Source organism: Martes martes, assembly GCF_963455335.1.
Source record: "Martes martes genome assembly, chromosome: 18".
NCBI lineage: Eukaryota > Metazoa > Chordata > Mammalia > Carnivora > Mustelidae > Martes > Martes martes.
In genome coordinates, this window is record NC_137906.1 from 27,375,903 (window position 1) to 27,394,247 (window position 18,345).

General features: G+C 39.6%; 1 protein-coding gene across 2 annotated transcripts in view; it reads left to right on the top strand.

The window, feature by feature from the left end:
* SMG1 (SMG1 nonsense mediated mRNA decay associated PI3K related kinase) overlaps positions 1–18,345 on the top strand; it is a gene marked incomplete at its 5' end in the record, with an annotated part of 105,991 nt that overhangs the window by 69,564 nt on the left and 18,082 nt on the right. For both annotated transcript variants that reach the window (XM_080829999.1, XM_080829998.1), the window contains 20 exons: positions 450–594; positions 727–865; positions 2,231–2,461; positions 2,564–2,741; positions 3,264–3,425; positions 3,970–4,187; positions 4,491–4,645; positions 6,515–6,737; positions 8,802–9,048; positions 9,443–9,672; positions 11,219–11,467; positions 12,171–12,309; positions 12,396–12,505; positions 12,628–12,846; positions 13,642–13,832; positions 14,764–14,936; positions 15,085–15,364; positions 15,831–16,103; positions 16,351–16,585; positions 16,851–17,077. In XM_080829999.1, the coding sequence (XP_080686125.1) occupies positions 450–594; positions 727–865; positions 2,231–2,461; positions 2,564–2,741; positions 3,264–3,425; positions 3,970–4,187; positions 4,491–4,645; positions 6,515–6,737; positions 8,802–9,048; positions 9,443–9,672; positions 11,219–11,467; positions 12,171–12,309; positions 12,396–12,505; positions 12,628–12,846; positions 13,642–13,832; positions 14,764–14,936; positions 15,085–15,364; positions 15,831–16,103; positions 16,351–16,585; positions 16,851–17,077 (4,024 nt within the window). The remainder of the gene's footprint in view (positions 1–449; positions 595–726; positions 866–2,230; positions 2,462–2,563; positions 2,742–3,263; positions 3,426–3,969; positions 4,188–4,490; positions 4,646–6,514; positions 6,738–8,801; positions 9,049–9,442; positions 9,673–11,218; positions 11,468–12,170; positions 12,310–12,395; positions 12,506–12,627; positions 12,847–13,641; positions 13,833–14,763; positions 14,937–15,084; positions 15,365–15,830; positions 16,104–16,350; positions 16,586–16,850; positions 17,078–18,345) is intronic.

Genomic DNA, 18,345 nt, shown 5'->3' on the forward strand with positions numbered 1-18,345 from the left:
ACTGTGAATAAAGATAATTATCTCATGAATTTCTGACCGAGTGAGATTGTATACTGATCACCTATATATTATTTTTGCCAGAATGTTGAGGCTTAACCTAATCATGAGGAAAGAGCCAGTAATAACTAGAATTCAAGACGTTGTACAGCACATGTGATGCCTGAACTGTTTTATATGAGGTTCAGTGTCATGAAAGATATTTATGTAGTTTATGTGGTGATAATTTAAGCTGCCTTGCGAAGCTGAGTGATAATTTCAATATATTAGCCTTTTAGAAAAGCATAATAAAGATGTGTTCTTGGATTGGATTTTCTACTGTAATATTCTGGGACTTAGAGATAGCTTACAGATAATAAAATTCTAAAATGTTGGTAGGAATGCCATTTGAAATTTATGAATGTAACGTTGCTGAGTCCTTTCTTTTTTCTTTCTTTTCCCCATTATGGCAGTGCATATTGGAGTTGGAGAACCTGACTTCATTTTGGGACAGTTGTATCACCTATCTTCAGTACAGGCACCTGAAGTAGCCAAATCCTGGGCAGCATTGGCTAGTTGGGCTTATAGGTGGGGCAGAAAGGTGGTTGATAATGCTAGGTATGTATGTTAAAATCTGTAATTTATTTAATACATTGCAAGATAGAGATTTGAAATGTCTGCTGACATGTTTTGGTAGCTTCACATGACAAGTGTTGGTAGCTGGAACCAGTGACTTGTTTATTTTTATAGTCAGGGAGAAGGTGTTCGTCTGCTGCCTAGAGAAAAATCTGAAGTTCAGAATCTGCTTCCAGACACTATAACTGAAGAAGAAAAAGAGAGAATATTTGGTATTCTTGGACAGGCTGTGTGTCGGCCAGCGGGGATTCAGGCAAGGAAAACATCATATAGTGTTTGGGAGAAATGGTGTCAAGATCACTTTTTTAATTCATTGATTTTGGGGACACCTGGGTGGCTCAGTCAGTTGGGCATCTGCCTTACGCTCAGGTCATGATCCTTGGCTCCTTGTTCAGCAGGGAGCCTGCTTCTCCCTATGCCTGCCACTCCCCCTCCTTATTCTCTCTCTCTCTCTGACAAATAAATCAACTCTTTAAAAAAAAAATTATTGATTTTGAAGAGGTTGATCATATATACTTGATTACAGGTTGAGTAGAGTTTAGGCAGCTACTGTTACAAATCAAAACTTTGAGTTTTAAGATGAAAGTGAGTTATGATACTTTTCTAAGGAAAATGTAATACCTTGAGAAATCATTTCCTTAAGGTCCTGTTACAATAGTGAAATTTGTTTTGTGTGAATTAAATTTCTCTTTTAATTATTGTTTTGATCAGAAATTAGGTTCTTAACACTAGCTTGGGACCTTTTAAAGCACATTAGTGCCTGAATACCACCCCAAGTACTCTGAGTGGGACGTGGGTGTATGTATTTAAGCTTACTAGGTGATTCTAATTCATAGCCAGAGTTGAAAACTAGTAGACTAAATGAGCTGTAGGATTTATTCTCTCTTAGGTCAGAGTTCTGTTAATTCTAGAATGTTAGAGCTATTGAGTTTTTAAATAGACTTTAAAAGTTTAGATTTTATTTCGTAGGCTAAACTGTACTGACTCATCTTGCTCTAGACCAGCATGTATCAGTGTCCTCCAGAGCTGGCATTGTGTATGTGCCCATTACTGTAAAGAGAGTAAAGGCTGTTGTGAGTGAATTTGGTATACATTCAAGCCTCAAGCTTTTGAACAGATTACATTTAATGTTCTGCGGGCAGAATACTGTATTGTTACTTAGAAGCATTTAAAGTACCAAAAAACAAAGTCTGAAATCCTTCATTAGCTACATTAGTAAATACATCCTACAGAGGAGCATAATGACATTAATTTAGCATGTGTGAAACTAAATGAAATAATTTTTCATAAGCAAGAAAAATGCTTTCATAGGATAGGAAAGTCATGTATCCCCTCCCCCCCTTTCTGTTTGCTTTATTTTTTTTTTTTTTTTTTTTTTTTTTTTAAAGATTTTATTTATTTATTTGACAGACAGATCACAAGTAGGCAGAGAGGCAGGCAGAGGAGAAGGGAGGAAGCAGGCTCCCTGCTGAGCAGAGAGCCCGATGCGGGGCTCGATCCCAGGACGCTGGGATCATGACCTGAGCCGAAGGCAGCGGCTTTAACCCACTGAGCCACCCAGGCGCCCCTTTCTGTTTGCTTTAAAAAAGGTAGCATTTTATGTCCAAATTTTCTTCAGGATGAAGATATAACGCTTCAGATAACAGAAGGTGAAGATAATGAGGAAGATGACATGGTTGATGTTATCTGGCGTCAGTTAATTTCAAGCTGCCCGTGGCTTTCAGAACTTGATGAAAGTGCAACAGAAGGAGTTATCAAAGTATGGAGAAAGGTCGTAGATAGAATCTTCAGCCTGTACAAGCTGTCGTGCAGCGCCTATTTTACTTTCCTTAAACTTAATGCTGGTCAGGTAGGTAGCACAACGTTGGGGTCTAAGAGAATGTATTTGACATTTCCTTCCTAGCAGACTAAAACAGTATTCTTATTTCTGCCTTTCACCTTTCCCCCTTAGATTCCTTTAGATGAAGATGACCCCAGGCTACATTTGAGTCACAGAGCAGAGCAGAGCACTGATGATGTGATCGTGATGGCCACACTGCGCTTGCTCAGGTTGCTCGTTAAGCATGCCGGCGAGCTTAGGCAGTATCTGGAACATGGCTTGGAAACAACACCTACTGCTCCGTGGAGAGGTAATGGTCAGAATAAAAGGTTTCAGGAACAATTATTTCTGGGTAGGATACATAAGACAATAAAAAAATAGCAATTTCTTTTTGTTTATTATTTTAATGTGTACCTATATTAGTTGATAGGACACCAGGAACTGCATTTTACATATTCTCCTCTCCTGCCTTTCAGAGAACTAGAAGGTTGACAGGAGCGTTAATGGATACAAAATGAATTTTGGAGACAGTGGTGAAAATAAGTTTGAAAAATTGTTGTATGCCCTTTGTTAAAAATTATCTCTGTCTTTACAGGCATTCATAGAAAATACAGGTTGCCAGAAGGTTGTTGAATCGCTCTGCATTTTGGTTATAGCTCTGTACCCGTTAACCAGACTTGCAACTCAAGAACTCTTGTTAGGGTTCTTTGTTATCACAGGGAGAAATTTGAGGCCCTTAGAATTGATTCTGACACAAATCAGGTTTTATGCTTTGCATCTACTGTGTTGACAGTTTTTAATAACTTTATCCTTCTTTCCTCTTATCCTGAAGGAATTATCCCACAGCTTTTCTCACGCTTAAACCATCCCGAAGTATATGTGCGCCAGAGTATTTGTAACCTTCTCTGCCGAGTGGCTCAAGATTCCCCACATCTCATATTGTACCCTGCAATAGTGGGTACCATATCACTTAGTACTGAGTCGCAGGCTTCAGGTATGGAATATTAAAATACTGCTACGTTAAGTATAAACTATTCTGCAGATAATGTCTGTTGGGTAAATTTTTTTCAGCTTTCTGTTATAGAGTTGATGGAGTTTGTGCTTTTTTCAGTAATAATAATAATTGTCGGTTATTGAGGTAGTTACTGCTGTGTCCAGGACTAGGGCATGTCCTTTACACATGCTCTTCATTCTCACAGTAACCCATTTAGGCTTAGAGAAACTGCGCCAGTGCTCTCAGGTTCACTGATGAGCTGAGTAAATGGTAGATAAGGATGAAACCAAGCTTTAGGTTCTGACTGCAAGAAGACTCTTAATTTGTTGAGAATTGTTCTTTATTTTATTTTTCATTATCTTCCATTTGCTTATAATAGAAACATAAAAGCTTACCTGTGGCAAGGGAGAATGTCCATGATCTTTGGTTAATTTAAGGCATGAAAAGCAAATTAGTTAAGTGAGTGCTCTGGAGTTGAATAGATTACCAATGTTTTCCTTAACTCAACATACGCAGCCTACCTAATTCTTCCATTTTCTTATAGGAAATAAGTTTTCCTCTGCAATTCCAACTTTGCTTGGCAATATTCAAGGAGAAGAGTTGCTGGTTTCTGAATGTGAGGGAGGGAGCCCTCCTGCTTCTCAGGATAGCAATAAGGATGAACCTAAAAGTGGATTGAATGAAGACCAAGCCATGATGCAGGATTGCTACAGCAAAATTGTGGATAAGCTGTCCTCTGCAAACCCCACTATGGTGTTACAGGTATAAAGCACGATTTGTATGTTTTTAAACAATTTTTATTACATTTCTCCCTCCCCTAAAAAACAACCTAAACAAAACATGGAAATGATACCTGAAGAACAAAAAGACTTTTAGAATAATTGAAATTGGCTTTACAATTCAGGATTGGTTTTATAAATCTGTATTTATAGAATCACTAGTCAAGGTTCTCTGATCGTATAATGAACAAAAGATGCGCACACGGAACTTGTAATTTCTAGTTTTTGGCAAGACTGCTGGATATGAACTTGCAGATGACCATATCTGGATGTGCTGTGTGTGCAGGTTCAGATGCTTGTGGCGGAGCTGCGCAGGGTCACTGTCCTCTGGGATGAGCTCTGGCTGGGAGTTCTGTTACAGCAACACATGTATGTCCTGAGACGGATCCAGCAGCTGGAAGATGAGGTGAAAAGAGTCCAGAATAACAACACCTTACGCAAGTAGGTTTTCATATACTTCTATTCTGAAGATGAAGCTGCCCCCAAGCCCCCTTTTAATGTAAAATACACAAAACATAAAATTTGTTATTTTAACCAATTTTAAGTATATAGTTTGGTCACATTAAATATATGTACAATGTTGTGCAACCATCACTTCTGTTTATTTCAGGAATGTATTCATCCCAAACATAAGCTCTATACCCACTAAACATTAACTGTCCATTGCCCCTTAACCCTAGCGCCTCTTTATTGCTATTCTACTTTTTGTCTCTGAATTTGACTACTCTGAGTACCCCATGTAAGTGGCGTCAAAGGTATTTGTCCCTTTGTGTCTGGCCTGTTTCACTTAGCATGTTTTGAAGGTTCATGCATGTTGTAACACATATGAGAATTTCCTTCCTTTTAGCACTGAGTGATACTCCACTGTATGCGTATACCACCTTCTGTTTAGCAGTTGTCTGTTGATGGACATTGGGTTGCTCTTACCTTTTGGCTATTGAGAACGGTGTTTCTGTGAACATTACTGTACAAGGGTCTGTTTGACCGCCTGTTTTCAATTATTTTGTATATGATCCAGTGGATTTGCCTGGGTCATATTGTTACTCTGTTGCTAACTTGGAGGAACAACCAGACGGTTTTCCTGCACCAGTTTAGGTTCCCACCAAAAGTGCGTGAGTGTTCCAGTTTCTCCATATCCTTGCCAGTATTTGTTATTTATTTTTTAATATAGTAGCCATCCTAATGGATGTGAAGTGGTATCTCATTGTGGTTTTGACTTGCATTTCTCTAATGACTAATGATGTTGAGCTTTTTTTTCTGTGCCTTTTGATCATTGGAATATTTTCTTACATGAAATGTCTATTCAAGTCTTTTCCCCACATTTGAATTGGGTTGTTTGGAGGTTTCATTGTTGTTGATTTAGGAGTTTGCTCTGTATTCTGGATATTAACCCCTTTTTCAGATAAATGATTTGCAAATATTTTTTCCCATTTCGTGCATTCTTTTAACTCTCTTAATAATGTCTTTTTTTTTTTTTAAGATTTTATTTACTTATTTGACAGAGAGATCACAAGTAGGCAGAGAGGCAGGCAGAGAGAGGGGAGGAAGCAGGCTCCCCGCTGAACAGAGAGCCCGACATTGGGCTTGATCCCAGGACCCTGGGATCATGACCTTAACTGAGGCAGAGGCTTAACCCACTGAGCCACCCAGGCGCCCCTAATAGTGTCTTCTGTTGCATGGAAGTTGAGTTTGATATATTAACCCCATTTTTCTGTACTTTTTCTTTTATTGCCCATGCTTTGTGCCGTATCCAAAAAGTCATTGCCAAATCCAGTGTCCAGAAGCATTTTCCATACATTTTTTCTGAGAGTCTTAGGTCTTAAGGTCTTTGATCCATTTTGGGTTATTTTTTTACATATTAGTGTAAAGAAGTTAAGGGTCTGACTTCATTCTTTTGTGAGTGGATATCCAGTTTTCCCAGTGCCAGATGTTTAAAAGCTGCCTTTTTGTGGGCTGGACATTTTACAATGCTGTGTTTATTTTATTTTATTTTTTTTTAGATTTTTATTTATTTGACAGAGAGAGAGATCACAAGTAGGCAGAGAGGCAGACAGAGAGAGAGGAGGAAGCAGGCACCCCCCTGAGCAGAGAGCCTGATGTGGGGCTTGATCCCAGGACCCTGAGACCATGACGTGAGCCGAAGGCGGAGGCTCAACCCACTGAGCCACTCAGGCGCCCCTACAATGCTGTGTTTATAAGTTACTGTGCTAATATTTTATTTATTTTAGTTTATTCTTTTATACTGTTTACTTAACAGTAGATGCATTTAAACTGTTCCATTTTTGTAAAACTCTATGTCTTCCTGGTCAGGGAAGAGAAAATTGCAATCATGCGGGAAAAGCACACAGCTTTGATGAAGCCCATTGTGTTTGCTTTGGAGCATGTAAGGAGCATCACTGCAGCCCCTGCAGAAACTCCTCATGAAAAGTGGTTTCAGGATAACTATGGTGAAGCAATTGAAAATGCTCTTGAAAAGCTGAAGACACCATCAAATCCTGCGAAGCCTGGAAGCAGCTGGATTCCATTTAAAGAGGTACAGAAAAATTTCAAGAATGCTACTAAAATGGGAAATTCCATATGAGATACAAAATTCAAATATGGGGACTCTCCTTACTTGGAATGTGAGAGATTTTGTAGGTCCATGGAAGGTAGCTTATGACCAATTTCTAAGGAATGTGGGGAGAGGTATTTTCTTCATTTTGAGAATTTGGGAGCGAATGGGCCTAGGGCAGCAAACTTTTATGTATAGAGGGTTCACACTAGGGAAGGATATACTGTAAGAAAGTCGTTAATGAAGGGGTCTGGCCTTGACCTAAATATTGATGACTTGCTTTTTTATCTTTATAAAATTATAAAATTTGATCTTGTACCTGTGTAGCCTTTCTTAGGGATTCTGACAGACCAAATAGTCACATATAACAACATCAATATTTATAAGTAACTGGAAAATCAGTTCTCCATAGGCTGTTGGGATGATTAGCATATTTAAATATTTGAGAATCCTTGTCTTTTTTTTTCCTTGAGATTTTATTTATTAGAGAGAGAGAGACAGCACTAGAAAGAGTGAGCAAGTTAGGAGTAGGGGGCAGAGGGAGAAGGAGAAGCAGGCTCCTGATGGAGCAGAGAGCACAATGTGTGGGACTCGATCCTAGGATCCTGGGATTGTGACCTGAGCCGAAGGCTGACACTTAACCAACTGAGCCACTCAGGCACCTGAGAATCCTTACCTTTTATGTTTTGGTGCTCTTAGTCTGTATTTACTTTGGTTTTTATCTGGTGTAGCAACAGCACCATTATTTAGGGAGCCTATTTATTACCTTGTAGCTTTTTCTTAATTTATCCTTTCTTTCTCTATCCCTTAACTTTATTGCTCTTGATTCCTTACTTTAGCAGTGAGAAAACTATTAAAAGGTACAGTGTAGAAACAAAGAGGACATCTGACTTTAACTAGTAAATGCAATCTAGAGGAAACTAGAATACTAAATTCATAGTAAATAGCTAGAAGCACAAGACTAGATCCCTAATGTGAAGGATGAAGTTTATTATATGAGCCTTAGCCAAAACTTGTTTGCTTGCATTCCAAGAGCAATTTCTTGCTTCTTTGTCTCCTTTTCAATAAACTAAGAAAACCAGAGGAAGAGATAAGAGGAATACTTTAAAAAAAAAAGTTACTTATTGATGTGTTTCTAAGGGATGTATTGTTTAGTTTCTGCCTGTTTTTAAACTTCATGTAAATGAGATCATATATATATACACACATAAGACCTATGTGTATATATATATGTGTGTGTGTATATATATATATCTGTGTTTATTACATAATTGGTGGGTCAGCATTTGGTTTTTATGATTCATCCATATTTTGTATACAGCTGAACATGGAAAGATGCTACAGTTTATCCATTGTGTCCTGTCCCTGAATACTTGGGGTGTGTCCAGTTGTCTTTTTCCTTTTATGGAACAAAGCTCACTGAGGATTGATAAAACATTTTTCACATGAAAGCGGAGCTCAGAATTAATTCTGGTGCACATTATTAAGTTAGCTACAAGTGGGGATACAAACTATATATGTGATCCACTCCCTATGAGTAATTAGAAGGGGTTGTGGTGTTAATTCTGCATACTTCAAATGGTCAGAGCTCTAAATTGTTACCAGCCTTTCAAGTGGCTACTAAGGGTGTGTCTGCTTGACACCCAGCCGCTGTCAGTTTTATCTTTTGCTCTGTTGTAAGAACTTAACTGATTTGTTTTGGCATTGATAAAACGTAGCTTAACGTGGGGAATTAGCTTGCTACCAGCCCTGAATTTTGTGATCACAGCAGTGCTTTCCTTCCATCTGTTATGATTGCATCGGTTGTTTGGACAGAGAAGAAGAGCTAAGTCTGAACAAAGTAGGAATCACCTAGATCATATTAGCACACCAGAATTTCCTCTCTCAGGATGGCCCAAGTATGTAGCTTGAAATTAAATGTAGGAACTACAATATGCGGTATCTGTATTGGTATTTTAAGTTTATTTTTATGCCAAATTGAATGTGGAAGAAAGTAAGTGTTGTGGTGATAATGTAAACCTGTTTTTCCCCATCTTATAAATATAGATAATGCTGAGTTTGCAACAGAGAGCACAGAAACGTGCAAGTTATATCTTGCGTCTGGAAGAAATCAGCCCATGGCTGGCTGCCATGACAAACACTGAAATTGCTCTTCCTGGAGAAGTGTCAGCCAGAGACACTGTCACAATCCACAGTGTGGGCGGAACCATCACCATCTTACCTACCAAAACCAAGCCAAAGAAACTTCTCTTTCTAGGGTCAGATGGCAAGAGCTATCCTTATCTTTTCAAAGGTGGGATTTAAAAGAAGAGCCTTGATTTGATTATGAATGCTTTGTGTATGAATGTGCTGGGAGAGGTTTGTTCCAGGTGAATAGCCTGGATTGTCTTGTATCTTTCGTGATTTTTGAATGGAAGTGGTTAGAGGCTATGTAGTAAGATTTTCAATTCCTTATCTTCTCTTTGCTGAAGAACCTATATAAGCAGAACTGAGGTACAGCTAATAATGCTAGTGTCTAATACCTTGTGACTAAATGGAATGTTCTCTCATGCTCCCGTTATGCTTCCTTGGCTCTCAGTTCTTGACTGCTGCTGTTATTGAGAGGAAACACAAGGGTGATATATTTGTAACCCCATCCCCACACTATTTGGTCAACACTCTAGCTACTTTAAATTTTGTTTCCATAGGATTAGAAGATTTACATCTGGATGAGAGAATAATGCAATTCCTTTCTATTGTGAATACCATGTTTGCTACAATCAATCGCCAGGAAACACCCCGTTTCCACGCCCGACACTATTCTGTAACGCCACTAGGAACACGATCAGGACTAATCCAGTGGGTGGATGGAGCCACACCCTTATTTGGTCTTTACAAACGATGGCAACAACGGGAAGCTGCCCTACAAGCACAGAAGGTTGATAAATTCAGATATACATGTACTTTTATTTGAATTTCCATAAAAACATATATTAGTTTCTTTCTTGTTCTATGTGAAATACTCATGTTTTTCTGTACTTGAGCGTTTTGGTAAATTTATAAATGTTCTAGAACAGACTTTTGAAATATCTAAGAAAGTGTTTCCGAGGCATATTTAAATAAAGCTTTAAGAGGCGGAAATTGTGACATTTGGTTAATCTTATTCTAGACAAATACAGGGGGAGCAGGTAGGGTGGTATTGTGGTTGTTAATCAGTAAGCTGATATTTTGCATCTTAATGATTTTTTTATTGGGCTTACTAGGGGTCTTTTATTTTTATTTTTTAAAGATTGTATTAATTTGAGAGAGAACAAATGGGAGAGAATGAGGAGGGGGGAGACATAGATGGAGGAGAGGCATACTCCCTGCTGAGCAGGGAGGCCATGTGGGGCTCCATCACAGAACCACAGCACCACAGGATCTCGGGATCATGAACCAAGAAGAAGGCAGACGCTTAATTGAGCCACCCAATGCCCCAGGGTCTTCTAAATTAAATTTACAGATAAGAGAACTTTGACAACCAGTTTCTTTTAAGTTTGTAAAAAAGAGACAACTTTATATTATATTTAATTGCTATGATGTCATATTTCGTGCCTGTGAAATTTATGATTTTGATTTAGACTAGGGATTTAATTTAGAATTCATTCTAGCTAAGCATCTGGGTGCTTAGTACATATGCCAGGAATAGTACTAAGTGCTACGGAAATAAAGATAAGTTTTAATACAGTCTCAACCTCAGAAGTCCATCTCTAGCCAAAATAATTAATTAGGGTAGGTATGGGAAGGAACAAGAGTTTGAAATGAGTCAAATTTAAAAAATAAGCATAGGAGACTGCAGAACAATTATTGAGCATTAAATGAGAGATGGGAATTAGAGAGGGACTATCTAAATTTTTCTCTGAATACTGTTAATTTTATGTTGATGATTGAGTCATACCAGTGAAGAATGAAATTTGTGCATAAATGATACATTTTTAGTAGAATTATGTGTTATAAAGAAGAATGTAAATGTTGAGTTTGAAGTGAAGCTCAAGAAAATAGAACAGTAGACCATGTTTTCAATAAAGTGGTAGTACTTAATTAAGAGAAAGGTTGTAAGAAAGATGTGTAGTCCAGAAGAATTATCTATTTGGTCTGTGCAGTTTGGCTGCGGAGGTGGAGAATGTCATTCAAAAACCAGTTTTTAAGGGTGCCTCCGCTGTCCAGTCATTAATGTCTGCCTTCGGCTTAGGTCATGAGTCCCAGGATCCTGGGATCCAGTGCTGCATTGGACTCCCTGCCTGGTGGGGAGTCTATTTCTCCCTCTGCCTCCCCCTCACCCCCCAACTCATGCTCTCTCTCTCTGTCTCTCAAAAATAAATAAATAAAATCTTAAAAACACACACACACACACAGTTTTTAAAATATTACTCTATAGTCAAAGTAACCTTTTTATATTTATATTTAAATAAAGTTGATGTTTTTCTTTAAAAAATTTTTTTAAGGCCCAAGATTCTTACCAGACTCCTCAGAATCCTGGAATTGTACCTCGTCCTAGTGAACTTTATTATAGTAAAATTGGCCCCGCTTTAAAAGCAGTTGGACTTAGTCTGGATGTGTCCCGACGGGATTGGCCTCTTCATGTAATGAAGGCGGTGTTAGAAGAGTTAATGGAGGCCACTCCCCCAAATCTCCTTGCTAAAGAACTTTGGTCATCTTGCACCACACCTGATGAATGGTGGAGAGTCACACAGGTATGTGTTTTGTTTTGGGCTGTGATGAGTATTCCTGTTCCTTTTGTCTGCTTCCTTTCTAGTCTGTGTTGTTCACCTTCCTCCTCTTTCCCTTCGTCTCACTGTGGACTTGGTAGTTCTTACTTCAAGTCTTAAATTTCGTCTATTTTCTAAGGCGTGGCCATGACTGTGTGAGGATAGAACAGAGGGAATTATGGATGAAATGAGGAGTAAGGGGCACCTGGGTGGCTCAGTGGGTTGAAGCCTCTGCCTTCGGCTCGGGTCATGATCCCAGGATCCTAGGATCCCAGGATCGAGCCCCGCATCAGGCTCTCTGCTCAGTGGGGAGCCTGCTTCCCTTCCTCTCTCTCTCTGCCTGCCTCTCTGCCTACTTGTGATCGCTGTCTGTCAAATAAATAATAAATAAAATATTTAAAAAAAAAAAGAAATGAAAAGTAAAAGCTTGAGAAAGGAAAAACTAGGGAGGCTGAAAATAGTTGTTTTGTTTTTTATTAAATCCAGTATTCAAATACTAAGTAGCCCAATAGGTACCACAGTGTTGTTGCTGCTCAATGCAAAGCCTCTGGGACCACTTGCAGCATCCCTGAGAAGTGCTATTTAGAAACAAGTGGGATTATGGAATTTTGTAAATTTTAGAGCATCAAGTCCAAGTTGGAAGGAAATTTGCTGATGGTGTTACAACTTGCTCTCCCCCCTTGTTTAGTCTTATGCCAGATCTACTGCAGTCATGTCTATGGTCGGATACATAATTGGCCTTGGAGATAGACATCTGGATAATGTTCTCATTGATATGACGACTGGAGAGGTGGTTCACATAGATTACAATGTTTGCTTTGAAAAAGGTAAAATTAAATTGGACTTTTACATTTATGTGAGGGTCAAATATTTTTGATGAAAGGACAAAAATATAACAGTTTCTCTTTTCAAGGTAAAAGCCTTAGAGTTCCTGAGAAAGTACCTTTTCGAATGACACAGAATATTGAAACAGCACTGGGTGTAACTGGAGTAGAAGGTGTTTTTAGGCTTTCATGCGAGCAGGTATGCTGTTTCTCTTATACCTTTTAATGTACCTGTTAAATTAACAAATCCCGTGGAATGAAAAATGACGTTTGAGCAAGGAAACTTGTGGCAAAACCTGATTAAAACACCTCTGAAAACAGGTTCTACACATCATGAGACGTGGCAGAGAGACTCTGCTGACATTGCTGGAGGCCTTTGTGTATGACCCCCTGGTGGACTGGACGGCTGGGGGCGAGGCGGGGTTTGCCGGCGCTGTCTACGGTGGAGGGGGCCAGCAAGCTGAGAGCAAGCAGAGCAAGAGAGAGATGGAGCGAGAGATCACCCGCAGCCTCTTTTCTTCCAGAGTAGCTGAAATTAAGGTGAAGGCAATGATAAGTGGTCACCATCTTTTTACTAGTGTTAACATGTCCATCAAAAAGCTGGGTAAAGCTATCTTTTAAAAAATATTTTTGGAAGACTATCATGAATATACCGAAAGGTCAGTGAAATAGGACAATTTGATGTCTTTTTAGTAGGAAATGCTCCCATACAAAGACAGATAATCATACTCTTACTTGTTGAAGGTGGATTAATGATTTAAAAAAAAAATTATACCTTTTTTAATACATTGAAGCGTGTTTACCAATGAGTATTATAGGTGTTCCTTACTTGGATAGCCTCCCCTCAGTCTTAATTTTAATATCATGTTAGCCAGTGATGCTAACACTTAATGTTGTGTGGCATGGTGGTAACCACACGGTGTTGTGAGATTTGAGTCTCAGTGTATGGCTATGTGAACTTGCAGTGTTTATCGTTATTTGTAAAATATATGTGACACCATCACCCTCAGTGTTTAAATAAGAGATTTAAATAGAAAAATGTATATAGGGGTGCCTGGGTGGCTCAGTGGGTTAAGGCCACTGACTTCGGCTTGGGTCATGATCCCGGGGTCCTGGGATTGAGCCCCGCATCGGGCCCTCAGCTCAGCAGGGAGTCTGCTTCCCCTTCTCTCTCTCTCTGCCTACTTGTGAACTCTGTCAAATAAATAAAATCTTAAAAAAAAAAAAGAAAAATATATATAAGATGTCCATCTAACATGATCCTTTTGGCAGATGTCATCATGTCTCACAGTTCACCCTGTAAGAATTTCCCTAATCATAATTATTTTTTCATAGGTGAACTGGTTTAAGAATAGGGATGAGATGCTGGTTGTGCTTCCCAAGCTGGACAGCAGCTTAGATGAATACCTAAGCTTGCAAGAGCAACTGACAGACGTGGAAAAACTGCAAGGCAAACTTCTAGAAGAAATAGAGTTTCTTGAAGGAGCTGAAGGAGTGGACCATCCTTCTCACACTCTCCAGCACAGGTTTAAAAGTGTTGAACACTTGTTTCTAAATATATGCCATTAAGGAGAATTTTCGTATTTGTGTAAACATTGTCAACTTGAATTAGCATTATTACAGCAATTTATATAAATAATAAAACTTCTCCCAAGGACTGCAGTTCCAAATTATTAATACACAGAAATTCACTTAAATTTTCTGCTTTATTATATTTGATTGATATGTTTGAGTAATTATGGGAGATAAGTGGATATAGTGGGTTAGAGTATGAACTTGGTTTCAGAAAACCTGAGGTTTGGGTTTCTCTCTACAGTTTGTGTCTGGATCCTTACTCATTAGTAAAGCGGCAGTTATTTTACCCACTTTGCTGAATTAAGCATTAAACTCAATGATCTAAGTGAATGAACCTTGTACAGTGCAGGTGCTTGGTAAAGGATAAATATGCAAATACCACACACTGCATGAGTCTCTGAGATTAACAGATCTGTGAAGTATCCATCGTTTACACTAAAGATAACAACACCTGGCATGTGTGGTGGGTTTTGAAAATGTTTTATTTAAAATGTGAGTATAGGGGCGCCTGGGTGGCTCAGTGGGTTAAAGCCTCTGCCTTCAGCTCGGGTCATGATCCCAGGGTCCTGGGATCGAGCCCCGCGTCGGGCTCTCTGCTCAGCGGGGAGCCTGCTTCCTCCTCTCTCTCTGCCTGCCTCTCTGCCTACTTGCGATCTCTGTCTGTCAAATAAATAAAATCTTTAAAAAAAAAAAAAAAAAAAAAAATAAAATGTGAGTATAATTGAGAGGATTATGGGAAAAACCAGAGAAGTAAGGGACATTTGAGCAGTACCCTCAAGATTGAAAAGGAGCTTACCAGGCAGTCCCAAGTATGAACAAAATCAAGGTTATGAAACTATATAGAAGGTAGAAGCAATTAAAAAGATTTTTCCCTCTTATTAGGTATTCTGAACACACTCAACTACAGACTCAGCAAAGGGCTGTTCAGGAAGCAATCCAGGTGAAGCTGAATGAATTTGAACAGTGGATAACACATTATCAGGCTGCGTTCAATAATTTAGAAGCAACACAGCTTGCAAGTTTGCTTCAGGAGATCAGCTCACAAATGGACCTTGGTATGGGTTGATTTATCTTAGATACACATATTGAGCGTGTGAGTTTTGTATTTGTGTGTTTATGTGTGGGGTTCTGGTTTGTGCTTCTTTCAGTGACTGCTGGTTTGGAATAGTTTCACCGTGATTAATAATCGTCTTTTACCAAAAGGTCCTCCAAGCTATGTGCCAGCGACAGCCTTTCTACAGAATGCTGGCCAGGCGCACTTGATTAGCCAGTGTGAGCAGCTCGAGGGGGAAGTGGGCGCTCTTCTCCAGCAGAGGCGCTCGGTGCTCCGAGGCTGTCTGGAACAGCTGCATCACTATGCAACTGTAGCTCTGCAGTATCCCAAGGCCATATTTCAGAAACATCGAATTGAGCAGTGGAAGACCTGGATGGAAGAACTCATCTGTAACACCACAGTAGAGCGCTGTCAAGAACTCTACAGGAAGTATGTTGATCACACTTAATTTTCTTGACTTCTTATGGGATTAGATGCAAAGTTGTGTTCACATTATTATTATCATGTGTTTAATATTTCATTTTTCTGAAAGAAGTGGTTGATGGATGGAAGCTGAATGGGGTCAGGTTTTTTCTTGGTTTTAAGAGGATTTGAGGTCATGTTTTCCCTTATAAGATGGTGTGGTTTTCCTAATTAATTAAAATGTATCCCAGTGTCAGAGTGATGGGATCGGGGTAAAGAGGGCTAACCTCGGTTGAGCTGCCGCTCACTAACAAGTCGTCTTGGAAAGTTACTTGAGCTCTTGAAACTTTTTCTTATCTGTAAGAATGGAAATCATGGTTTCTACTGTTTAGGGTTTGAGGATCAAAGGCAATATTCTCCAGTGTAAAATGGGAACTTTCTTTATAAGCACGAAGTGGTTACATTGTAAACAAGCACCTCTCTCTCTGCGCAGATACGAAATGCAGTATGCTCCCCAGCCTCCCCCGACGGTGTGCCAGTTCATCACTGCCACAGAAATGACTCTGCAGCGGTACGCAGCTGACATCAACAGCAGGCTTATCAGACAGGTGGAACGCTTGAAACAGGAAGCCGTCACTGTGCCTGTCTGTGAAGATCAGTTGAAAGAAATTGAACGTTGCATTAAAGTTTTCCTTCACGAGAATGGAGAAGAAGGATCTTTGAGTCTAGCAAGTGTTATTATCTCTGCTCTTTGTACTCTTACAAGGTGAGTTAGCCAACTTCGTACTGAGACCATTTCGTTGTCTTGAAAACACTCAGACTTACTGAGATAGCCTGTGCCTCTTGTTTAATACCAGACTTAAGGCATTCTCTTACTTTTGTTAATACCAGACTTGAGGCATTCTCTTACTTTTATTAGTCTTGCTCGACTAATGTCTTTCCGAGTTTGAAATCTGCTTTTCTGTGTGAGAGTAGCTGAGGAGGTTTCACTGTACAAACCTTGTTGCATTTAGGCGTAACCTGATGATGGAAGGTGCCGCTTCAAGTGCTGGGGAGCAGCTGGTGGATCTGACCTCTCGGGATGGAGCCTGGTTCTTGGAAGAGCTCTGCAGTATGAGCGGGAACGTCACTTGCCTGGTGCAGTTACTGAAGCAGTGCCACCTGGTGCCACAGGACTTAGATATTCCGAACCCCATGGAAGCTTCTGAGGCAGTCCACTTAGCTAATGGAGTATACACCTCACTTCAGGTGAGTGCTTTTAAATTAGCTTAAAATTGGTAAGTTTGTTTTAGATACTGAACATTGTACTTCTTACCGCTGGTTCAGAAAAGCAGTTTTTACTTTTCTCCTTTTAATGTTGCTTCACCACTCACGTAAAGATCAGTGTGAGGTTTGTAGCCAGAGGTTGGTTACAGTTGCATACGTTTGTTCTTAGTACATGGCATTAAACCTCTAGGTGTATAACTTATCTAAACTCAGAGAACATTAAAATGTATTTCTCACATATTTATAGGAATTAAATTCAAATTTCCGGCAAATCATATTTCCAGAAGCACTGAGATGTTTAATGAAAGGAGAATACACATTAGAAAGTATGCTTCATGAGCTGGACAGTCTTATTGAGCAGACAACTGATGGCGTTCCCCTGCAGACTCTAGTGGAATCTCTTCAGGCCTATTTAAGAAATGCGGCTATGGGACTGGAGGAGGAAACGCATGCTCATTACATCGATGTTGCCAGGCAAGTGAATGGTAGCTGTGACGGAGCCAGGGAAACCAGATGACAGGTTCTGGGCTACGTGCTACAAGCTTAGTTTTAATTTTACAGCAGATAGAATTCCTTACAAATGCTTCTACACCGATCTTTTTTAGAAGTTTATTTATTTGGGGGGCACCTGAGTGACTCTGCCTTCGGCTCAGGTCATGATCTCTGGGTCCTGGGATCGAGCCCCGCATCCAGCTCCCTGATCAGCATGGAGTCTGCTTCTCTCTCTCCCTGTGTCCCTTCCCACCACTTGTTCTCTCACTCACTCTCAATCTCTCTCAAATAAATAACATGGTGTATTTATTTGGAAATAATTAGAGATTCACAGGAAGCTGCACAGTACACGTGTGCAGGGATGTCTTGTGCAGGCTGCGTCTTTCCTGTGGTGCTCGTGTCTTGCACACGTACAGTACTTTGGCACCACCACAAAGTTGATGTCGGTGTGGCCAACAGAGCTTATTGAGGTTTCCGCAGATGCACCCAGCATGCGCTGGGTGTGGAGCTCCGTGCACTTCTATCCCATGCACACCATACTTTAGTGTTGCTCTTTCACCATATGTGTGCTGCACACACAGAAAGTGGAGTGTGGTAGTTTTTAAGCCAGCCCTTGGGACTCCATGGAAGCATCTGAGCCAGTTTAGTTAGTTCATGGAGTGTATGCCATACTTCAGGTGAATGCTTCTAAGTGTGTTCTAGATACTGAACATGGTGTTTTTCATCTCTGAAATCCAGAAAAACAGTTTGATTCTGGAACCTGTTGGGTGTTTCCTCCAGCCATGCACTATGTCCCTGGCTAAGCTGTAAGCCCATTTATCTCTGGTGACTTAAGACTTCCTTCTTTGGCATTCTGGTATCAGGTTTAGTCCAGAAAGTGTAGTTGGGAGAGTAGAAATGGGTTGACCTACCATGCTTCCTCCCGTGAGAAACTTCAAAGAAAAGAAAGTAGAATAGTATAATGGACCTTCATTTTCCCACCTTTGGTAATTATCTGCACCTGCTTGAATTGTTTAAATTATTTATCTTGTTTAAATTGTACTGGTTATTTTGAAGCAGGTATCTTTTCATTTTTAAATATTACAGGAAGTAGATATGTCTAAAGTATAAACTTAGTTTTCTTAGTCATGGTGCTGTTACTTCACCCCAAAAGTTAACAATAATTCTTTAATGTTTTCTGTTACCTGCATTTAAAATTTTCCTATTTATGTTTCTTTGTAGTTGTTCCTCCATACAGTAAAAAAAAAAAA